The sequence below is a fragment of the Triplophysa rosa genome, linkage group LG23, assembly GCF_024868665.1.
Source record: "Triplophysa rosa linkage group LG23, Trosa_1v2, whole genome shotgun sequence".
Classification (NCBI taxonomy): domain Eukaryota; kingdom Metazoa; phylum Chordata; class Actinopteri; order Cypriniformes; family Nemacheilidae; genus Triplophysa; species Triplophysa rosa.
In genome coordinates this window covers 18171243-18191370 of record NC_079912.1, presented here as the reverse complement: position 1 = coordinate 18191370, position 20128 = coordinate 18171243, and the positions used below count along the sequence as shown (strand labels likewise).

At 36.9% G+C, this 20128-nt stretch overlaps 2 protein-coding genes across 3 annotated transcripts in view; one reads left to right on the top strand and one right to left on the bottom strand.

The window, feature by feature from the left end:
* Positions 1 to 1601: 1601 nt before the first annotated feature.
* On the bottom strand, positions 1602 to 20079 carry LOC130546930 (uncharacterized). 2 transcript variants are annotated; one of them, XM_057322481.1, is made up of 6 exons: positions 19469 to 19629; positions 19293 to 19379; positions 5131 to 5259; positions 3441 to 3503; positions 2363 to 2512; positions 1602 to 1751 (listed from the first exon to the last, which is right to left on the bottom strand). In XM_057322481.1, exons 1-6 carry the CDS (start codon positions 19493 to 19495, stop codon positions 1605 to 1607), a joined length of 603 nt encoding a protein of 200 aa, XP_057178464.1. In that variant the 5' UTR covers positions 19496 to 19629; the 3' UTR covers positions 1602 to 1604. The 2 variants fall into 2 exon arrangements, with proteins under 2 accessions (XP_057178464.1, XP_057178465.1); XM_057322482.1 differs by lacking the exons at positions 19293 to 19379; positions 19469 to 19629 and adding an exon at positions 20006 to 20079.
* ctnnd2a (catenin (cadherin-associated protein), delta 2a) overlaps positions 5191 to 20128 on the top strand; it is a 274012-nt gene continuing 259074 nt past the window's right edge. The window contains exon 1 of the mRNA XM_057322474.1: positions 5191 to 6241. The gene's annotated coding sequence lies outside the window, so the exon portion shown is untranslated. The remainder of the gene's footprint in view (positions 6242 to 20128) is intronic.

Here is a 20128-nt window from a genome sequence, read left to right as displayed (position 1 = left end):
TATTCAGAACAATATGGTCGTTTCAATCGCTGAATCAAAAATGTATGAGAATTAAATGTCAAAGCTCAAAAACAGACAATTAATCGTCATAATCGTCAAAGCCCTAAAACAGACAATTAATCGCCATAATCGTCAAAGCCCCAAAACAGACAATTAATTGCCATAATCGCAATGATTTATTAGACAATTAATCGTCAGTCAAATTTCATAATCGTGACAGCCCTACTCCAGATCTCTAACATATCTTATCCAGCCCTCTAGAATCTTTGCTGTATATGCGCTCCCCCTTCCCGTCCATTTCTTTATATGAAAGTGCGATATGATTGGCTACTGCTACTAAAGGAGTATTATTTTGACATTTTACCATTATATGTATTAAAAACTAGTCATAATACACAGGCCTTAAAAGGGGACAATGTCATAACACAACCATTTCAATGGTTTAATGGAGCAATATCATAATGAACCATTTCAATGTGTAGAGACTGAAAAACACTGTCATGATTTAAAATAAAATTATTTATGGATTTTTTTGTGGAAGTATAATAGGTTTCCTAAGTTAAATACATTGAGAAACAACTGATAAACTGAACAGTTCACTTTTGTATTATATGTTTTATAATTTTTTGTGTGTGTTTTTAACAGTATTCTATATGAAATTATGTCATATATCGTTTTCGTACATTATTAGATGTGTACAATCCATCAGCAACAGTTCACCCCTGCATCTGTTGATCCAATTCATCCAACATATTTACATAGAAACAACTTTCAAAGGCAACTGAAATGACATGTCACAAACTTCAGAACCACTGTACAACAGTACAAACTTTTATTGGCCGCTGTATCACTTCGGTCCAGGTCAATAGCTTAGTATACTGTAGTTCTTGGAAGTTCATGCGCATTTAAAGCATCACGGTGCACTTTGCCACCGCTCTGACAGCATATGTCATTAATACCAGCTGCCTGGACTATGATAGAAAAAAGTTGGCATTAAAATATTGGTTGTTACAATAGCTTATAAATGAACTGTTACATAAATAAAATAAAAAAGTGGTGAAACAGGTCAGATCGTGTCCTTGTGTCGAATTGTGTTTATTCAATGTGTCATGTTAAATTACAATGTTTCAGTTTCTTTCTCTAAGCCCAGTTAATCATAGCAGCTGCAGGCAATTACAAAACACATATAGCAGTTAGTCATAAATGTAACTACGGGAAAATAACCTTTTTAGAAATGAGTCATATTAACTTAAGGCCCCTTAGGAATTTCACTAACTATGCTGTACCCTCGTTATAGATTTGATATAATCAGGAAACAGAGAGAACTGTAGAGCTGCTCCAGTATATAAAATGAAACCGATTATATAAAGTTCGGCAACACTTTTAAAATGTCATTTTAAACATTGTATTGTTTCATGCTTGTTGAATGTTAAAAGCGGTTCGTTCATAGCGCATATACTCCACGAAAAGATGGCGCTCTTCTTTCGGCAAATGTTTCATCTCTCTTTTAGCATGAATGGCACATGATGCGTCCTGACAGTAATTCACACAGCCATTCGGATACTGTAGTACAACTATAGGATGGACGGAGGGCAAGCACCTGTTTACTCATGCGAAGGCTTCCCACGCTTCTGAAGTTCACTGTGGACTGACTGAGAAGCATTGTATTGTTCAAAGTATGTCTGTAGGGTGGAAAGAATATGCTTCACTTTGCAAAGCTTCCACTTTCGTGATGGCTTTGAACTTTCTTTCTGTTCATGAACAAATAAACAAACAAACAGAGAAAGTGTATCAGTGCTGTAAAATGCTGGATAAACAAACTGAATGTGATATGCAGTGTTGGGTGTAACTAGTTACTAAGTAATTAGTTACTGTAATTTAATGACTTTTCCCTTAAAAAAAGTAAAGTAAGAGATTACTCTTATTTGTTCTGTAATTAAATTACAGTTACATCTGATGTAACTGAATTAAATACAGTGTAATGTATACAATAGTGGAATTGACATTAAAATTCAAAATCTAAATTTAAAATGCATGCATTAATGTATTTTTCTCACATTTGTTATACAAGTCAGTTAATAATTGTACTTTATGTAGTTTTATATGATTTATTTGAATGAATTGAGAGTCGTTTTATGTCTATCCTTGACTCACTTAACTAATCAAGGTTGATAGAAGATATAGAAAGTAATTAGTAATAAGTATTTAAATACTTTTTGGAGAGAGTAATTTGTACAGTAATCTAATTACACTATTGAATGTGTAATTAGTAACTAGTAATGAATTACTTTTTCAGAGTAACTTACCCAACACTGGTGATATGTTAATAATAGGTCATTATTTCAGGTGAGGTGGCAGTTACCTTTTTCTTTTTTAGGCACCAACATTGCAAAGAATGGTCTATTTCTTCCACAAGTAAAGGTAGTACAGGTATGGCCTGTCTAGTTTCGTTTTCGGATTGCTTCCTCAGCTGTCGATTAACTCTGCAGATTTTTCGGAGGATAACCTGGGCCTGTGAGCAAATCAGAAACAAAGCAGCTGAGCCAATTCGGAATAATGAGGTGCATGTGCATGCTTATAACAGTAGCTGGTCCCGATCTCTAAAGCCCTACACATACCCAAAACCATAGGATGTGTTCGAATTTGATGTAACAGTAGTCCTTGAGGCTGATTGGTCAATAGCCATGTTTTCTTCTAGGTAAAGCACAGCTATTACCTCCTTGTCAATTTAATATTTGTGTCACGCAGCACTCATAGTTGATTCTTTTGGTTGTTGTTGCTTAGGAACAATACATTACTGTTTCGTGGGACATTTTTTTCAGCCTAGGCGTGCCGCACACATCCTGAAAAGTGAAGACAAAGCAATTCGATCACCCCCTGGTTGCTGGCTGCAATATAGGTCTTAAACCCCGCCCCCTCCATTTAAATAATGGGAATCACGCTGAAGTAAAAAATCGAATTGCACTTCAAATATATTTTTGCCAAAGATGGTTTCTGTCATTTTAGTTCGTTCTTATTTGCTGATGTGTTCAAGTGTTCGTTTTTTCCAATAAGGCATGATTTCCTCATGTTCGAGTCTTGATTTTCACCTCAAGCTAAAAGATATTCCTCACAGCTTGTTACGCACACGTAACAGTGGTGACAGTGATGTGATTCTTTCACTTTTGAACTCGGCTGCTAAATGTCATTCCCTTCCCACTCACAAACGTAACCATTGTAATACATTCCCAAGTTCAGGGTCAGCCGCTAAAAACTTGGACCACATACTACGAATAACTCCCAGTTTTCAGTAACCGGCCCTAAACTTAAATGACGTGGATATGTCTTAAAATAAATGGGACTGACTGATGTTCATCCTGAGGTGAAAATCAAGACTCGCACAAATATTCAATAGAGATGGCGTTTATTTCATAGTCAAAAATGCCTGGATGTTTTCTTACATTTTTGGGCTGCCGTAACTTTTTTGATGTGCAGTTTAAATTTAGTTGGTCAATTATGGCTTCCTGAAAAAGAGAAGAGGTGATAAAAATGATCTATATGTGTATACAGTTGTGCTAGAAAATATCCATACGCTTGGTAAATATGACCAAAGGTGGCTGTGAAAATAAATCTATCATTTATAAAAAATCAATCTTTTTCTATCATTGGAGAATTTAGGAATTTTAAACAGGGGAAATTCTCATCATGAAATACACATTGCTCAGAATTGATCATACCCTTTAATTCAATACTTTTTGCGACCTTTTTGCCAAACTCAGCTCCTGACACCTGATGAGTTTGGAGAACACCTAACAAGAGATCAGAGACAATTCCTTCATACAGAATCGCTCCAGACCCTCAGTTCTGCCGCCCACTCATTTTAGCGTTCAGGTCAGGACACTGGGATAACCATGGCAGAAGCTCGGTTTTGGCCCAGTGACCCATTTGTGATTTGATTTTGCACAGAACCCGTCCTGTTTGAAGTTCCAGTATAGTGGAATAAGCTTTTTAGCAGCAAACACTCAAAATGGGTTTGGTCCACGCAGGGACAAAAAGTACCCCATGAGTAAAGTTAAATGTACTGCTGTATCTTTAATGTTTTTTTCTGCCGGAGATCCTGGACATCTTGTTTAGATGTGTATATATAGCATTTTGGATTATAGCAAATACCAACAGATAATAAAATAAAAACCTGACTGTCCCTGCTAGGAGTCACATAATGGGCCAAGGTTGGATCTTGGACAATGATCTAAAGTCACGAAACCAAGCTGACCATCCCAGTTCCCTGACTTGAACCCTATAGGAAAATGAGTGGGGAGAACTGAAGAGAAGCGCCAACAAAATAAGCGATTCTGTATGATCTCTTGTCAGGTGTTCTGCAACTCATCGGGCATTATAGGTTACAGTAAAGATTCAGAGCTGTTATCTTAGCAAAAAGAAGGTTGCAAAATGTATTGAATAAACAGGTATGATTATTTTTGAGCAATGTGTATTCAAGAAAAAATATTTATTTCATAATGAGATTTTCCCTTATTCTCCAATAAAAGTTTAGACTTTTATATATTTTAATGTTTTTAATAAACGATCAAAAGGAGTATCCCATTCTTATTCTCCAATAAAAGTTTAGACTTTTATATATTTTAATGTTTTTAATAAACGATCAAAAGGAGTATCCCATTCTTATTCTCCAATAAAAGTTTAGACTTTTATATATTTTAATGTTTTTAATAAACGATCAAAAGGAGTATCCCATTCTTATTCTCCAATAAAAGTTTAGACTTTTATATATTTTAATAAACGATCAAAAGGAGTAACCCATTCTTATTCTCCAATAAAAGAATAGACTTTTATATATTTTAATACTTTTAATAAACGATCAAAAGGAGTAACCCATTCTTATTCTCCAATAAAAGTTTAGACTTTTATATATTTTAATACTTTTAATAAACGATCAAAAGGAGTAAGACATCCTTCACAAAGGGTATGAATATTTTCAAGTATTAATACAAATTCCAAAAGAAAATATAGGCTTATGCAATAAATGTTGTGAGGGTGAATAGGGCTGCATGGCAGTGACTTACTACCATTGTTTTATTGACACTTTCTAATGCAACCGGCTCTTAATACATCAGACAGTACACTAATACTCACAACATGCTTGAGTCGTGGCTCAATGACGTTGCGGTAATCCTCGGCGACCTTATTACTGATGTCGGCACTCTCACAGGAAAACGCAAGAGGTAGAATAACAAGTGTCAAAACAGAAGCACCAAGAAGATGCTGGGAATAAAAAAGAACACGACCCGTAAAAAGGTGTATAAACATTCCAGTTGTGTTAAGTTTCATTCAACCGACTGCAGTTGTGTAAGACTACTGGCACGTTTCCTGACTAAAAAACATTGACTATGTAGTGTGTTTTGGACTTTATTTCGGTAGAATTCGGTGAATGGTTTCCATCCCACCACAGAACCATTATTAGACAGTTTCCATACACAAATTCAAATAAAACCATTCAATCCATTAGAATATTTCTCATTTTTATTTTCAGAAGGGTTGCCCAAATCTGCACGCACCCGTCATTACATTTAATAAATGCCGGTAAATAAGATCTAGGCTATATTTATCTGCGCTTTAACAGCGAGACGAAGTTTCCTTATGACATTTCCCCCATCATTTCCAAGCTAAGGAACATTTAGTTTCGCTCTGAACACGATTTCTTGTAAATCGTTTCTGGGTTTCATTTTGACTCGGACGATGATAAAAAGCGGGAATCCCCTTGTAAAGACGCGTATATAAACACAACCTGTTCCTGGAGTCTGCACAAACTACCGCCGAAGCTCCGGCAGCGCGCAGCGATCTTCTGAGCCTTCTACGCACGAACTTACCATTGGTCATTTTTGTGCCATATTCACATGCAGACCGAACCACTCACTGCAGACTCGTTACAGTCTGGATAATTGAAAATCCATGATTTGTTTGTCAATTGGTTTCCAAGTGAAAGCAACTTGGTTGTTAGCTATTGAATGAACTAGTCCTTTAAGTCATTGAAACGCTCATAGTCCGCAGGAATGATAAAACTTCCGTGACTGGTGGATCGCATCGCTTTCGTTTTCTCCGTGTGATATGGGCTATATGGCTTCACCGCGTGCTCTGCGTTTGGACCGAGCGGAGAGGATCATGCACCGAAAGGAGGGGCCTTCTCGGTTCCCACATGACGACTACAAGTGACAGTCATTCTGGTTTGATTGCATTCATCGTTAGTGTGAGTTTGTATTGCATTGAGCAAACAAGGTGATTATTTTCAGTGTTGAATTGTAACACTTACGATGAGGTTCCATCGGTGTATTAGCGAACATGAATGTAGGCTATTTAATGTTAGTTACAAATGCATACAGTTGGTCATGTTAGTTCATAGGCTAATGTAATATGTTAGTTCATTGTTAGTTCTGTTCATCTTAGCTAGTTAACAATAATGCATGTTACATGTTAACCTGAATGAGACTACGTGCAAATAATAATATATGAATATCTCAGCGCAGCTGAAATTACAAATAATAAAATTGGGATTGTAGCGTAGATGCTGGAAAATCATGGCAAACGTTTAGACTTCCAATCAGACAGATATTTAAATGACTTAAACGTTAATTATGTTTTGAGCCCTCAATATATCAGTATGTCATACTATATGTATAGTGCACACTTTAAGGCACCAGCTGTAAAGGCTGTCAAAGTGTACAGCACAAACTGTTTTTTCCTCTACGAAACTACTACTTAACGACCAATACATTACGAAAAATAAATAGATGCATTCAAACAACAATAAATGTATAAAAAGCGTTGTTGGGTAAATTACCACATTATATATCCAATTTGTTATATAAAAATGTATAATACTAGGTCAACCCTGGCACAGAACTAGATCTGCTTTTTCCAATTATGCCCCATATGTGTGGAAAGAGTGTCAAAGGGTCTTACATATGGAACATAGCCTACACCATCTCTTGCTTTGTTTAAAAACATTTTAAAATCTGTTTTTATGGAAAAGAGCACATGCTTTTAACAGTTGATCAGGATTTTTTTGTCTGTTTTTTTCCTCTTTTGTTTGATGATGTGTTTTTGTTTGTGATCTATGTCCTTTGCTGCCTATCTTGACCAGGACTCCCTGGTGGAAGATATATTCTATCTCAATGGGACCTTCCTGGTTAAATAAAATAAAATGAATAATAAATAAAAAGTAAAACCATTTAAAGAATTAAATACAGTTTAAATGAAAGTCTGGATAAATAATAATATAAAATGTACAATAATTAACTACAGAGAACCCAATAAACTATACAAATATAACTAACTAAAAACAAAACCAGAAAATATAGGCTATTTTAAAAATCTACTTGACCAGGTTAAAAAATATATTTTTTTTTATTAAAAATGGACATACATTCTTTTCAAGTGGCAGGTAATTTAAACAGGGTTTGGAAAAATAATTGCCTATCCTACAGATTCTTAAGTCTCTTAAAATATTGCAAGATCAAAACCAAATCAAATCCCTTTATTGTCACTCAACCATATAAACAAGTGCAACAGTAGGTGAAAAACTTGGGTGCAGTTCCGGCCAACATGGCGGTAAGACAGATATGTAGATTACAAGTAACAAAGAATTACAATACTTTACAGTAGACATTTCTTGTACAGAAATGTTTACTGTGTAAATGTGTACAAGTGTTAGACCATAGTATAATGAATGACACACAATTTATATGTAACTACACAGCAGCAAATGTACACAATGTGCGTAGTGTACACATAATATTGACACATAATTTACATATAACTACACAGCAGCAAATGCAATGTGCATAGTGTACAGTGATTGGTACGTATTGTTCTGACTGAGTTCTTAATGGTTGTGCATGCTAGTGAGAAGATTGTGGGAGTCAAAAGTTTAAGAGTCTGACTGCTTGGGGAAAGAAACTGTAAGGAAAAACAATATAATACATTATGCAAAACTAATAAAAGAGGTAGCTATTAATAATGATTTAATATTTATATTATGCATTATTTGCCTTTTTTTGCAGGTTTACAGTGAAATTAAACATTTAGTAAGCTTTTCCTCTCTGTTCTGCCACCAGAATCTAACTATTTGTTTCCCATTTTATATTGAGACATTCTGAGCAATCATCTGAGCATTGTTTAAACTTTAAAGCACTGGACTTCTTCGGCAGGAGCGGCCCACAAAACCCAGCTCGCAAAATAACATAACACACCAACGCACTGATTCACAAACCATTCTATAGCACTATAATTCATAAATGTTAGTGTTTTTTAAGACTTTTCATGCCACCTTGTAAAGTCAATAAAACATTAAACAGTAAATGCCAGTCTAAGCAACAAATAGAAAATGACATAAAAGCCTACCTAAACATGTCAATGTAATATAAGGTCATGTATTTAAACTGACCATGACATGGCGTGCCTAGACTTTGCTTACAAATATTGTTTAACATCAGCTCTAAAGTCCAAAATCAACATTATATAAGTCTTAAAAAGTTAGTGTTTAGGATTTATAACTCGAGAAGAGAGGAGAGAATACATTTATCTCTTTGGGCTTAATAAGTAGCTTACTTATAAGCTTGATAAAAAACGCTTTATAAGCTAATTAAATACAAATTTGACTGAAAAATGAAGTCATTTCATTACCTGTGATAATAGTTCTGCAGTCCATGATAATAAAATGGACCATATACACACACACAGTCATATCTTATGCCTCATACGCTATAAACCTCAGTATGTTTTTAGACACGTTAACTCAAACACACGTCTTAGATTATGTGACAAACCAACGGCAAAACTCACAAAAGTGGTTTGCATTTCTGAATTTTACCATTTAACATTTTTATTGTAAAACCGTCGGCTTTGTTATGTTTGCCTTCTTACATCTCACTACACGCTCATCATTCAAACTGAATCGCTGCACTGGATTTGGAGCATGTTAAGCGCCAGCCTACCGACAGTATGTTCTGCCTCTTTCAATTTGATTGGTTGAAAGTTCTGACTATATTCTGCTCGGTCCGTGTAATTGAATTGGCTGTTTTTTTTTATTTGATTGGTCAATCTTTTGACATTGACGAGCGCTTGTTACCACTGCTGCATTAAACCACTGGGACACAGAAATCACAACAGCTAGTAACAAATGAGCAAAAGAAAATGATTATTGTTATTATTTCTTTATATCCCAACAGTGGGCCGGCCCACATTGAGCATAATTTTTTTAAAGTGTACTTTAAAAAACACAAACAGGTAGAAGGGCACCAACTGGATCAGAGGTTGGGTGTCATGTGAAGACAAATGTGATTCTCAAAAGACATCCATCACTGCTTATACTTGAATACCAAAATGACTTACCAGACAAGATTGTACTTGCTACAAAACCAATATGATTCATTGACCAACTATTTATACACCTTCACAGAAACAATGTTGTTTTGTTTTAAACACAATCAAGTAGGGATGTGACAATATTATAAATATTATCGTATCGCAATAGCAAAATTGCCTCAATATTATCTATGAAATGATAGATCTTCCGGGCCTTTGACATAGAGAATGTTAAACAATATAATAGATTTTCCTCTGTCAAGGTCCAGCTGGTGCAGTTTTTTATTTTATAATAGGGAGTCCTTTGACCTATCTCATACCTCAAAGCAACAGTTATGATTAGAGGATGAAGAAAAGAGGACAGGATATGACATGGTTAATTTGTACATAATTGCAATGTTCAGTAATTGTTTATTAAACACTTATGGCACTTTTTTCCAAGTCTTCATTTGTCTTTTTAAATATCGCAATAAACATTGTACCGTAGAGGTATTATCGTACTGTGAGATTTTGATATCGTTACATCCCTACAAACAAGTAACAAAAAGTTTAATTAAAAATCACATTTTAAAATAGGGATGCGTCACCTGTTAATGTTTTTAATGGGCTTAGATTGGATTAAATGATAAATATATGATTGTCCCTGAGATAATACGGCATTAGCAGTTAATCTTTTGGTATGTAATTTGCACAGATTTTAACAGTTACTATAAATAGTTTATCATTGGGTATAATTGTTTCTTAAGAATAATGTTTCCTTGAACATGGTACCCGGTCCCCATACAAAGGGTGTCCATTCCCAACCCACATTATGGTTTACCAAAAACAACTTTATGGTTGTTAAAGGAGGGAGAAAATGTAGAAATGTATAACATTAGCAATATTTATATATAACTTATTATATAAATGATCAATTGTTTAATTAGAACGTCAAAATGTGAAGCTTAGCCAGACATGCTAGATTAGTGTTCACTGCTGGATATATTTAACAATATCACCTTAAGCTTTAAAACGCATGATTTTTCCTAATTATTCAAGTGGCCATGTACATGTCAGCCACAATGAACACATTGACTACATTTACATGGACATCAGTAATCTAATTATTTGCCTTAATCTGAGTAAAACAATATTATGATTAAGGTGTTTACATGAGTTGCTTTAAGAATATACCTTTCATGTTCCCGTTTTAAATGTTATTGTCATGGTTTGGCCGTGTAAAGTGCACAACAAAAAACGTACTATTCCAAAAAGTCACTTTTAACAAATCCACAGGGAACAATGACAGGAGCAAGAAAACACAACCAAACGAAACAGAAATAATAGCAGACAACAAACTAAGGAGAACATGGGGTTTGAATACAAGGGGAATGCAATCAACAGAAACAGTTGCGAACTAATAGGTAACTATGGAAACAAGGGGAACAGAAACTGAATCAAAACAAAGCATAACCGTGACAGATAGTACATGTTTAATTAATGGCATACGTCATTATACAGTACGGCCCCACGCGACGCCATCTGACGTTCCCTCCAGAATTGCATGTATCAACAGTTCGTCTTTGCTATGGTACCACATACAGTTTTAATATTACGACAGCTTTAAATGCAGTTAATTATTTGTCATGATATACGTGCAAACAGACAACAGCGGATAAAATAATTTGTATGTGCATTTTAGGACAAAACAATGTCAGTGATGTATTTTAAGATGTGTCAGTGCAAGCTGTTTTCAGTTTAGACTGCTCTAACATTTATTTTAGTCTAGGACTATGTCTTAAATCCTGTACAGGAAACCACCCCTGAAGGTTTAAATTATGTTTTCTACACTCTAAAAAACGTTATAACAGTTTGTGTAGAAATTCTTTGGTTATGCAAACCTCATGTTGCAGCATGATAATGCACGGCCCCATGTTGCAAGGATCAGTACACAATTCCTGGAAGCTAAAAACATCCCAGTTTTACATGGCCAGCATACTCACCGGACATGTCACCCATTGAGCATGTTTGGGATGCTCTGGATCGGCATATACGACAGCGTGTTCCAGTTCCTGCCAATATCCAGCAACTTCGCACAGCCATTGAAGAGGAGTGGACCAACATTCCACAGGCCACAATCAACAACCTGATCAACTCTATGCGAAGGAGATGTGTTGCACTGCGTGAGGCAAATGGTGGTCACACCAGATACTCACTGGTTTTCAGACCCCCCCAATACAGTAAAACTTCACATTTTTAGAGTGGCCTTTTATTGTGGCCAGCCTAAGGCACACCCCTGCAATAATCATGCTGTCTAATCAGCATCTTGATATGCCACACCTGTGAGGTGGATGGATTATCTCGGCAAAGGAGAAGCGCTCACTAACACAGATTTGTGAACAATATTTGAGAGAAACAGGCCTTTTGTGTACATAGAAAATTTTAGATCTTTGAGTTCAGCTCATGAAAAATGGGGGCAAAAACAAAAGTGTTGCGTTTATAATTTTGTTCCGTGTATTTCGGAGCACTATAACCACAGGAGTATTGTCGCCTACGTTTTTTCCCTCTTTCTGGCGCTTGGGAGTTTGCGATCCCTTGGGGTCTGCCGTTACTATTTGAGCGCGATTGATGCGCATTAACATTTAAAAGGGTGATATACGGCTGAAATGAATATTATGGTTTGTTTTAGATGTAATGCAATGTGTATACAGGATTTAAGGTTGAAAAACGCTGTATTTTCCACATCCCGTGCATGTTTGTATCTCCTCTTTGCTCCGCCTCTCTGAAACATGCAGATTTTTTACAAAGCTCACGGCTCTGAAAGCGAGGTGTGTTGTGATTGGCCAGTAACCAGTGCATAATGATTGGTTGAATACTGCAAGTGTGTGACGGAAATGTAACGCCTCTTACCATATTTGTAACATCAGGTTCCTCTTCAGTTGTACTGACAGGTACGCCCACCTTACTTGCGTATACATTTGGGCGGTCTTAGTCCAATCAGACCACCAACTGACGTAGATTTGTGGGGGTGTGGTTACACGAGGCGTTTCAGGCAGGTCTGGGTGAGCATTCGCTTTTACATAGAATGCATATTTTGTTCCCACACTTCAATTTTAGCAATTTTACATGTCTAATACATGCATGGGCAACTTATAACACACAAAAGACAGAGAAAAATACGTATTTGCGTCATATGACCCCTTTAAATAACAAACCCGAGTAAACAACCGATGTCCAGTAATGCGCAACGTGGTCGTGAACAGACGGAGGTGGCCCATTAAAAGTTTTTGCATATGGGCCCGGAACCAACTTGCTACGTCACCTTAGAACCACCCCTGGGGCCCGTTTCAATAAGGAGGTTCAACCAACACAGAGTTAAAACGTGAACTCGGAGTTTAAAACCGAGATGCGAAACTTTGAGTTTTTGATTTCATAACAGCTGATTTGAGTTAGTTCCATCAACTCTGGGTAGACTTACCTTGAGTTAAGCGCTTGTCATGATCGTAGTGGTGAGACATGGGGACAAGGATAGAGGATCCTTGTCCCCATGTCAGGACAGAAAACACAGGGGCATTATAAGGGGATCAAATCAAGAGGGGAACAGGTGCAGGGCATGAAATCATTAACAAGCAATAATGAGGAAAGGAGGACAAAGACGAGACCAGAGAGAGGACAAAGACGAGACCAGAGAGAGTACATGAGATGTCAAAACAAACAATGGCATGTCTCTTTCTACACAAACATGAGGCTCTGCCATGATCCTGCCACAAGACCAAGAAAGACATGACATCATGACAGCGCTTGCACCACAACTAAGACAAGCCATGATCAATGGAGCTCCGATATTATGATTCACCATGGCAACGGCACCAAAGAAAAAGCAACATGGCGGCAGAAAGCGATTGAGAGCGAGGAACACTTTCCGCTCTGCATACAGTGCATTTACTAATGTGCTTTAATGTGTAAATGATTTGAGTTTAAATTGATAAAAAGATAAATGTACCAATAAACAAACAAATTAATCTGTAAATGAATGAATAAATGAATGAAACAACAGAATAAATAAATCCAAAATAATAAAAAAAGATCTTATGTTCTCACTCGTCATGAGTAGTCTAGTGAGGCCTGTGAGACGTCATGGTGTATAGGACACTTGTTAGTGTGTCAGACTCTCGTGTCAAAGTCAGAGTGATCATCGGCTCGGAGCAGTTTTGGATAGGAAGGATTCACGTCTAAATTAATTGTTTATTACCTTTATCACTGCATTTGTCTGTATTTATTAATTTCTTTATTCATGCACTTTATTTACACACTTTATTAAGTCTTTTCTTATCCTCCATAGAAAACTAACATTTGTGAGACCATGTAAGGGAAAGAATCTGCTCTGATGTAATAGACGGCCACTATGGCTCATGTTATTGATGTTAAGATGGATGAGATATATTTTGATACATCTAATTCACTGTAAAGAAAAATGGTACAGTTGTAATAAAAATGCACAGGGAAATGACAAAATTCTACTCTGGTCCTAAATTCCTCTCCTGAAATCAAAGAACAAATGAATGCAGCCTCTTCATGAATCCTCTATAAAAGCACATATAAGTCACTGAGATGGTCTCCGTGTGATCAAAATGTGTGCCATGAATGACTGTATGAATGAATGAATGAATGAGTTACACCACTTGTGCTTTAAAAGGGGGAGGAGATGGAAAGAAAACTGTGTTTACCAAAGAAAACCTGCTCCCGACCAGGTTAGGTTCACAGAGTAAGTTGCTACGGTTACTGACTCGGAGTATAAGTTACCTCTCTTTTAGAAAAGGGCTTGAGTTACCCCGCTTTCTCGGGTTTGACATGCCTCACATTCTGAAACAGAAAACCCAGAGTTTCCCTCATTTCAGTGAAAGAGGACCTAAAATGTTTCATTTTTGACATTTAAACAAATATGTAACGAAACAGTACATAATAATAAATTAATATAATCTATCATAAGACACATGAAATGAACATTAATTAATGTAAAAAAATGTGGGCGTTCTAATTTTCACAATTAAAGTCAATAGGAAAAGTGTGACCCCTACAGGTCAACAGGCTAAGATGTAAAGACCAATGAATTCTTCATCATTATTTGTTTACACTGCAACAAAATACTAATAAATAGGATGGCCAAAAATAATAAATAACAAATATAATAATAATAAAATAAATAACATGTTCGCAAAAATAACCCAAAACTTGGTTATTTAATAACCCAACAGTTGGGTTAAACTTGTAAACATATATTGGGTAAAAATAACCCAAAAGTGGGTCGGTGCTATAGTAACTCAGCATTGGGTTATCTGTTGGGTCAATTTTAACCCAACTGTTTTCAGTGAGTGAATTTTAGTAGATTAGCATTTCTGGATTCCAAAAGTGAAAGAAGAGTGCACCAGCTATGCTGTAGTAAGGTTTTCCTTATTCTTAGTATTAGTAGGCTATATTTTTGGACTCAAAAATCAAGTGACAGTATTGTTTTCATGTGAATACATTCTTGGTTCAACATTCTTTTTAAGTATCAGGTGAATATAAAAAGTTGCCCACAGACACATTGAGAACCCCCTTATCTCTGGGATTGTACAATAGCCTATGTCTTTATAAAAACAGGGAGTAAAATGAGGAGAGTTTAAGGAAAGAATAATTGACGACAGCCTGTAAAGTTGATGCACACCCGAGGTGTTGCGTCGTGGCCGTTTCACCTCGGTGTGCATTAACTTTCGAATAATTGAATGGACCGGAGTCAATTATTCCACTTATACCACGGTTACCACACAACAGGACACTGTTCAAATGTTAAATTTCAACATTTGTCATGTTATCATCTTTAAAATGCTGTTGATGGTAGGACTACTTTCTTGGGCATCTCACTTAAAGCGTCCGTTAGAGCGAACGGACTCGGAGGCTTGAGCCACTGCTACCGTGCTACGTGTGTGCGAGAAACCGCGCCCACATCTGCGTGTTTACAATAATGTGCCAGGGATAATAATCTTATTTATTCCTCGTATTGTTTGTATCACCAGCAGTAAAAAAAAATCTTGCAAACCTTTGAAAGAGTACGGTCTATCAAAATATATTTGTTATCAGTTAAAAGCAGCATGAAGAGGAAAACGAACCAGGCTATCAGTGTTTATATTTTATTTATTCAATTTCAGTATATGTATTTCTTGTTATAAACAAAACCGTGTGCGCGTTTCCATTAACAGTAAAGTTTGACATTATAAACGTCAGATCAAGAGAAGGGTGCTGTGTGAGGTGATGGCCTGTAGGCTACGCTAAACCTTTCTGTTATTTAAACTTGGCGAAGTGATATGGAACTGTAATGCGGTCGGCAGACCTGGAACACCTTCATATGTGTGCATTTATACCCACAGAATGTTTGCCAACCAATCAGATTGAAGCATTCAACAGCCCTGTGCTATAAACAATTTTAATAAATGCTCAGTCTGACTAGAAACAGATTCACAGGCGTTAGAACAAAGTGGAAATACGGTTTCAAAACATTGCCCTGTAAAACCTCAAGACTGAAACATTCCCATCGGTATCTATTGTTGAGTCTATAAGATAACACACATGGGTTACGGTTAACAAATTCACGTCCTATAACTGTCACTATTCGCTTGTCATGGCCCAAAACTTTCATGTAATGGCCCCAATTGTCCTATGTAACAGCGCTGGGTGGCCTATGTCCAACGCATGCACAGGTAAAGGACTTGTAAACAAGTAAAATGGTAAAAATGGAATGAACAGAAATTAGTTTTATATATATTTTTAGGGGGTGTCTTAATGTTTTGTGGTGTTCTGTAACTGGCCATTGACCTATTTCCTGTAAGTGATTTAACACCATTTGTCTCCAGCTGTTTCCAGTCAGCCGGTCATTATTTACACATACGGCAATCCCATGATTTTAAATTTTGATTTTATTATCCATCCTCCAAACCCACTTGTCTTCTGTAGGGTCCCATGTGACATGGAGCCTTACAGTAAAAGCATCTTGGTCCACATGTACATCCTGCACATATAGCCAGTGGCAAAAGACACGCCCACACCCTTGAAGCAGGAACCTTTTTGCTGTGAGACATTCCTGTCACTCTTCTCTGATGTTGACATGGGACATTGAAATCAAACTTCCTTGTTCTGCTGTTCCAGTGAAACGCCACCCACCAGCAGCTGTGAGTCACAGGGCACACAGATAAGACCCCCCCCACACACACACAGATAAGACCCCCCACCCCACCCCACACACACACAGATAAGACCCCCCACCCCACCCACACACACACACACACACACACACACACACACACACACACACACACACACACACTCATCTACCAGCTTTGATTTCTGCAGCGCACAGTCAGTGACACACCTCATACATATTGCATCCCATACAACTTACATTTTAAATATTTACTGTCGTATACAATATTTGGTACATTTGACCTTTTACTATGTTATAAAAAATTGAAAAAGTTAAAAGACTCCATATACAGAACATAGGAATAACCCTCCCTTGACTCCACCGCCACGTTCATATTCCGCCAGATCAAATTCCCAGCCAAACAGACACAAGAGTCAAAGAAATGCATGTAACTCTGTCAACCAAATCTGCAACTCTTGTCCAGACAAGTGAGAAAAGAGTTTGATAAATGAGAAAGCAAAACTAAAAGGAATTCCTGTTAACTCTGTCATGAAAATGGCTTGTGGTATCATTATAATTCGTCTTTAAAAAACAACCAGATTTTAGATTATATTTCTCATTTTGCTTAACCCAAGCGAATGGTTATGTTGGGTCATTTAACAATATGGGCCATTTATTAATATACAGTAAGTGTCCTGTCAAAATTTTGAGGGATTCCCTTATCTGAACAATACAACAGCATAAGATTAAACAACAGTAAAATAGGAAATAAGTAGAATGAAAAATGAATAAAAAAAGAAAATTATTCCCTGATATGCTGCGGTTTGCCTTTTTGCTAAATAATCGTATCCAATAAATACATTAAATGCTGTGTGTTGCCCATCTTGTACCATATTTCTTACATTTCGAGGGGCCAATAAAAGCAAATATTGAGCAAATAAGCTCTCTAGACATCACTTATTCACTACTGTAGATATAAGAGGCGAAATACGAATCTCTCTTGTTGTGTCCGTTACATAAAATCTAAATCATAACATTTATTTCGAGGCTGGAATGCAACAAGTGACTTGAATTTTATCAGGTGACTTGGTGGTACAGTGAGGAATATTGTTTTACCATGTGATGCTATTGTACTGTATTGCTCATGTGCTGACAATAAAAAACTACCGCGTTCCAGCTGTGGTGAATAAAGTTATTCTAAACTTTGATCTTCTAATCAGTATTTAATTAATCACAAATACTTTTATTGCATTACCAAGAACAGCCAACGTCTATGTCTCAGTCACTGACGGAGACAAAGTGAGTCACGGAGCCAGAGTGAACCACTGAGCACTTAATCATAAGTTGCATAATATGATGATGATGGCAGTAGATGGATGATGGTGAAATATAACAAACATGTCTGGAGACATAAGTTGTGTTTACACGGCGACCAAAAGATGGCGCTGTCGTCTCTACAACACAACAGAATGATTTTTCTATGCACATGTGAAGCATCATAAAGGCAATTTCTTATTCTTTTGAACACATCGTCAATGGTTTGGTACATTCTTGCAATTGATTAGCCTATGTACAACTGTCTTCTGTTTCCTACATTATAAATTGCTTATGTATTGTTGATCAAAGTAGGCCTATATTATACTGGTTCTTTGTTAAATAGTTCCACTCCTCAAACATCTAGAGTAGACATTAGTTTATTGCATAATGGCTGGAATACACTACAAGACTTTTAAAATCTGAACAAATTTTTTAAAAACTAGACATCACACACTTGCAGCCTTTTGGAAAGTTTCAGATAGAAACACACTAACTGATCAAATCTGCAGACTGGCACAGACTTTCTGCAACAAGTCCAGACTGAAAATCTGAGCGAAAGTGTTTAGTGTATTTTAGCATTAAGTTGTCGATTTTTCTTCATTTGCGATGCCTTGTCTTTTTCTTTTCTGTACAACAATGACACAGACCATCAGTAAAAGCGGAAATGTGAACGCTTTGCCATCTCCTGCAATGAAAATCTCACAAAGTGTTTTAATCGTGTACTGTTTAAACTGATATACAGTACCATACCTGCAGCCTTGGCTGCATCATTGTCAAAATAACCACAGTTTACATCATAGTCAACGCTGTTGTGTTGACAACATTTCACTGCCTTGTCTGTGTTTTTATTTTTTAGAGATAAACTTAGAAGTTTAAAGTCCCCGTGAACCGGAAGTTGCGATTGTTTTTACTTCTATTTTGACGCATTTACGAGTGAAATGTAATTTCTCATGAGAAAATTAGTGGGCGTGGTTTTCGTCTTTCTCTGCAGTTGTTTGGATGTATAAAAACACCCGTTGCATTTTGAAATGGAACTGGCAGCAGCCTGACAGTTGAAGGGGAGGAGTTTACAGATGCTCCGCCCAAGCCGTCTAACATACCTCCTTTAAGATGGATAGTCAATGGAAGGAAATGCATTTTCAGATTTTAACTAAAGATTATGTAACTCCGAGACTTTTACTCTTGGCATGGGTAGCAACCCCTGAGCTTTAAAGGGACAAGATTTCCCCCAAAATAAGAATTTATTAGGACAAGCAAATAAATTATCCAACAAAAAACAAAATATATAAATTTATTCCAATAAACGTAGGGCGCACACGTACAGGGACCGGTCAGCGAAGGAAAATAAACTAAAACAAACAGGAGGAACAGCGAACAAGTACACACAAAAAAACACAAAAATGCACTTTATAATATTACACTTTAAAACCCTCCACACCCTACATAAAAACACAGTTGTAATTACCTGCAGCACTGATATCAACACTGGACCGATTTCCATGATCAAACCACCCGATATTACCGATGGTCTATAAATCCGTGACGCACGTGTCTGCATTAAAAACATAATACCTTAGTTGAGTAGGCTAAAGCAATGTTTTGTGAACGCTGGGAAAACCCCCACGCTATTCACGCACCTACCTGCTCACACAAACTGCGTCCACACATACGAACAAGGAAGTACTACCAAACAGCACGATGTTCACATTTGCATTAAACAGGATACGCGATTTCAGACAAGGCTTTGTGACCATAAAAACAACATTCCCTTAGCCTACCCGCTCCGGGTCATAGCCGTGCACAAACGACAGCCAGAACATGCCGGAAGGCTTCCACGCGCCTGCTATCAAACAAACGGACCGGACCTCATATTTTGGCGTCCTCTCAAATGCCTGCTTATAAACGTTCCAACCATATACTCGGCCACGCCCTCCAAGCAAAAGGAGCCAGCTCGCCGGCTACAATAGGCCCTTTTCACTATGACGTCACTTAATTTCCGCCTGTTCGCAAAGCAGTGTATCATAACATCCGTCTTGCAACAAACAAGAAGAAGAAGAAGAAATTCCGTTATGCCGTCGCGCTGGAATTTAACAACAGTGAGAAAAACACTGACACAACACTTATTCAAGTACTTATCCTAGCACCTTAGCTAACACAAAAAGAAAACAAAACACTTACCTTCATAATCAAACAGGTACTGTTCAACGAAGAATTTGTATCCTTTCTCTAGCTTTGATCTTGTTGTTAGCGAAAATTTGTCTGCAAGACGTTGTACATCATCTAGACGTATTTGTGGCAGAT

Coding starts and splice junctions, on each gene's coding strand:
- LOC130546930 (XM_057322481.1), bottom strand. CDS start 19,495: ATGTGTGGACGCAGTTTGTGTGAGCAG. Junction 3,504..5,130: donor AGCCACGACTCAAGCATGTT/GTGAGTATTAGT, acceptor TCTCTTTTTCAG/GAAGCCATAATTGACCAACT. Junction 2,513..3,440: donor AGTTACGGCAGCCCAAAAAT/GTAAGAAAACAT, acceptor ATTTGCTCACAG/GCCCAGGTTATCCTCCGAAA.